This window comes from Acanthisitta chloris, unplaced genomic scaffold (assembly GCF_000695815.1).
Source record: "Acanthisitta chloris isolate BGI_N310 unplaced genomic scaffold, ASM69581v1 scaffold19225, whole genome shotgun sequence".
NCBI lineage: Eukaryota > Metazoa > Chordata > Aves > Passeriformes > Acanthisittidae > Acanthisitta > Acanthisitta chloris.
In genome coordinates this window covers 10750-14339 of record NW_008673732.1, presented here as the reverse complement: position 1 = coordinate 14339, position 3590 = coordinate 10750, and the positions used below count along the sequence as shown (strand labels likewise).

General features: G+C 37.3%; 1 protein-coding gene across 1 annotated transcript in view; it reads right to left on the bottom strand.

Annotated features, from left to right (window-relative positions):
- Positions 1-3590, bottom strand: part of LOC103802575 (interphotoreceptor matrix proteoglycan 2-like) — a gene marked incomplete at its 5' end in the record, with an annotated part of 34546 nt that overhangs the window by 23951 nt on the left and 7005 nt on the right. The window contains 2 exons of the mRNA XM_009075060.1: positions 691-782; positions 1201-1250. Of these exons, the coding sequence (XP_009073308.1) occupies positions 691-782; positions 1201-1250 (142 nt within the window). The remainder of the gene's footprint in view (positions 1-690; positions 783-1200; positions 1251-3590) is intronic.

Here is a 3590-nt window from a genome sequence, read left to right as displayed (position 1 = left end):
CATGAACACTGCAGTTGGATTCCAGAGTTTGGGATTAAAATTTAATCCAGAGGATCTGTTTCCTGGAAGCAAATACTTCCCTGGGACCTATGTGGTAGTCAGCTCACTCCTACAGAGATGTCTTAAGTACTGGGTGTAAGGCTTCCCTGTGTTGTGAACTTTGTTTAAATATCACAGTAAGGGGGACTTGTGAGATGATAGAAGTTCATCTATATCAACAGAGGAAAAGGAGCAGAGAATCAAAGTCTTAAAGGCTGTCCAGGCCACCTCTCTGCTGTCCTACACAATTGTACTACATAAACCCTTGAAACTCTACTATAGAAACCTAAGGTACGTTGTGTTTCCACAAGAATTATAATGTCCCACATTCTTCTTGGAGCCCTCAGAACCACTAAGCATTCCTTCTCTAGTCCTATGACACCAGCAAAATCCTGACCTGGAAGCTCAACAGATCCATTCTCTCCTGCTGCTGGGGAAGGGGCATTGCAAAGCCTCTGCAAATCCAAAAAATATCTACCCAGGAAATTATTTTCACATTTTAGAAAGTTTAGGCCCTGGTCTTATGAAATCTTCATTTGTGTTAACACACCATGCTAACAATACCTTTAAGTACTAGAAAATGTAAATGATCATAATATCATTTAGGAAAGGCAACAGAACACTGAAAAAAAAATGAAAAAAACCACTCACAGTGGTGTCTACATCATCAGCCTCAAGGATGGTACCACCTTCAGGGGTCTCAATGGAGATCTCATGTGGGGGAGGAACATTGGCAGCTGCATCTGAGTTTGAAAGAGAACAGAGAAGACAAATATTATTTTGTTTGGGTTTGGGGTTTCTTTATACATATTTACATGTAGATACACACAGAAGAAGTTCAGCAAGCTTAAACCAAGTCAAACTTGATGCTTATTCCTGTCATCATGACAGCACCAGCACAGGAAACACCTGAAGAACTTGAGGGAAAGTACCAAATACACTAATCAGAACAAAATGATAATGTTCTCCCTAAGCAGATGTATTTTTAGAAATATGAAATTAAGTGTAGTATAAAGTGCACAGAACTAATTTCTCAAGTAGAATTGTCATGAATCATACACTAACAAATTCACAGCGCTTCCTGAAATTCAAACACCATAGGATTTCTCAATTTTCTAGTAATTCACAATCAGCCTTGGCAGGAGTTAGATGAAAACTGACCTCTCAGTGTGGTAACATCAGCATCCAGAGGTGGAGTTGGAGTCCCAGTACTGCAGGACAAAAATAAAATCAAAAATTGAAGTTGGGCATGGTGAGATAGATTTATTACTTTTTGATATTTCTGTGATTCTGGTGCCACACTAAAAAGTGTGGTGCAGAAGAAATTTGTCATGGCATACTTTGCTGATAACTTCATAAAAATTAGGTTTTGCAATATTTCAGTTAACTTTTGCAACTTGGATATTGGGTCATTTGCATGACACAACACATCATGTGCCTTTCTGGGTTTCTAACCCCCTTACATTCCAACTGGTTTGGTGTCTCATTCAAAAATACATTTTACCTTCTAGCAGTTCTGTAAAGAAAGATACAGAGATAACCTGTAATATTCTACAAAACACTCAATTTTTAACATACTCTCCAGTGCACTATAACACCATAACTGTACTGAAATCACTGCAAGAAGATGCGTTCTTTTCATTAATAATTTTATTCTGCTTATTTGGAAATCTTCAAAAGGCATCAGTTTCCTAATCCAAGTTTTGGATTCACACACATGTAAAACAACTGTAGGCCAAATGTGAAAAACATTTCAGATAAAAATCAGATGAAGGCTGTCAGCCTGAAGAAAAACTAACAGCTTTGACATGGCTTTTACAGTAAACTCAAGCTCCTTAGAGCCAAATCTCTAAGTCCCAAGCAACTGTCAGGTTACCAAGAGTGGGAGACAGACTCTGATAGAAACAAGTATTTCCTGAATGAAGGAAAAATTATTTTTCAGGTTTGTTATATTTTTAATATGTGTACCCCAAGCTGTAAGATTGGAAGTTTAAGTGCTGGAGAGAAATTGAACTTCAGACTTCAGAAAATTATTGAAACTGATTGTATTGAGATACTTCCCTCATTTCTAAAGGCACTCCTTTTTTTATTGGTGATTGCACTTGTGCCATAAAATAAGCATTGCAGCAAGTCTAATAAATGCCAGTGCTGATATTAGGTCAGTCATGGTTCCTAGCCTTGTCAGGTTTGATTTTTGATTCACATACTAGTTTACTGGTCTTGGAGTCTTGTCCTCAAGCAAAACTCCACTCAAAGTTGATGGATATTTTGCCTCCTTCAGGATGTATCTTTGTATCACTCCAAAATACGAAGACTTCCAACAACAGCCAGACAACCAGATCCAAAATTCTGTACTAAAGATACTGGGGCACCAGCATATGATCAAAGAGATGATAGTTTCACGGAGTTAATGTTTGAAACACTATTTCTGCTCCTGCCCCTGACAGACATGTATGCTTTGCTAATAACCAGATCTGAGGGCAAAACTGATCAATTTTCTGTTTGAGTCAAGAATCTTTTCACCCATCCTTTCCCAGAAGGCATGGGCTAGTCTTGCATGTAATGATTAACTATACAAAAATATAGTTCGGGGAATATTAAGCTGACACGGTGAGATCTCTGTAACAACTGCAAAATATTCACAAAAAATAAAATTATTTTTAGATTAACAAAACAGAAAATACTTATTCAAGAGTTTAAACAGTACCTTCATGTAGTTTCTTGAACAACTAAAGTCGATGAGCATTATGCAAGCTTTGAAATGTAGTTATTTGTGTCTGCTTCCATCTTGTGGACACTGGTACCTGTTTTCAGCCAGCACAGTGCAAGACAACTCTCCACCAATTCTCTGACAACCTCAGTAAATCTTGAAATCCTTTCCAAGACTGGAAAAGTTTACTAGCAAGTGTAATTTAGACAAGATAGCCTCTATTAAGGATATTTTCTTAAGAATGCTGGTTATATTTTAGAGGGATTTAATTCCCTTACTTGTTTATCATCTTAAAACTGCAATAAAAACTCTTGCTAAATTATCAATCGGTCTGATGAAATATTTTCCAGTTAAGTTCACCTAACTCCTAGATGCATTTCTTTCACCAATAAGAATTAGATTACATTGATACCAGAGTCTTACCAAATTACAACATCAGTAAATAAAGCATTGAAGTGCATCATGTTTAATGTTCAGAAGCAAGTATGATTCTACTTTTCAGAAGAGGTGAAACAGTATGGGATTTTATTTCTTACAAACTGTTTAGTGTAACTAGGGTTAGAATAAAAACTCAACAAAAGCAACATGAGGTGCAGTAAAAACTCTGCTGTAGGATTTGTAATGTTCTGTACACTTCAAACCTATATATAATTAGCAGAGTCTTCTATCAACCCCCTTTTCTTTAGAAGGGGACAGTGAAAAACATGATTTGCTATGGTAAGCTCTGATTTCAACCTGAGACTCACAGAACTCAATCCATCTGCTCATGGATTAGTGCCCAGTATACTTTGAGGGGCCTCCAGCCACTCCTGACCTCCAGCTGCTGCCCCAACAAGGCACA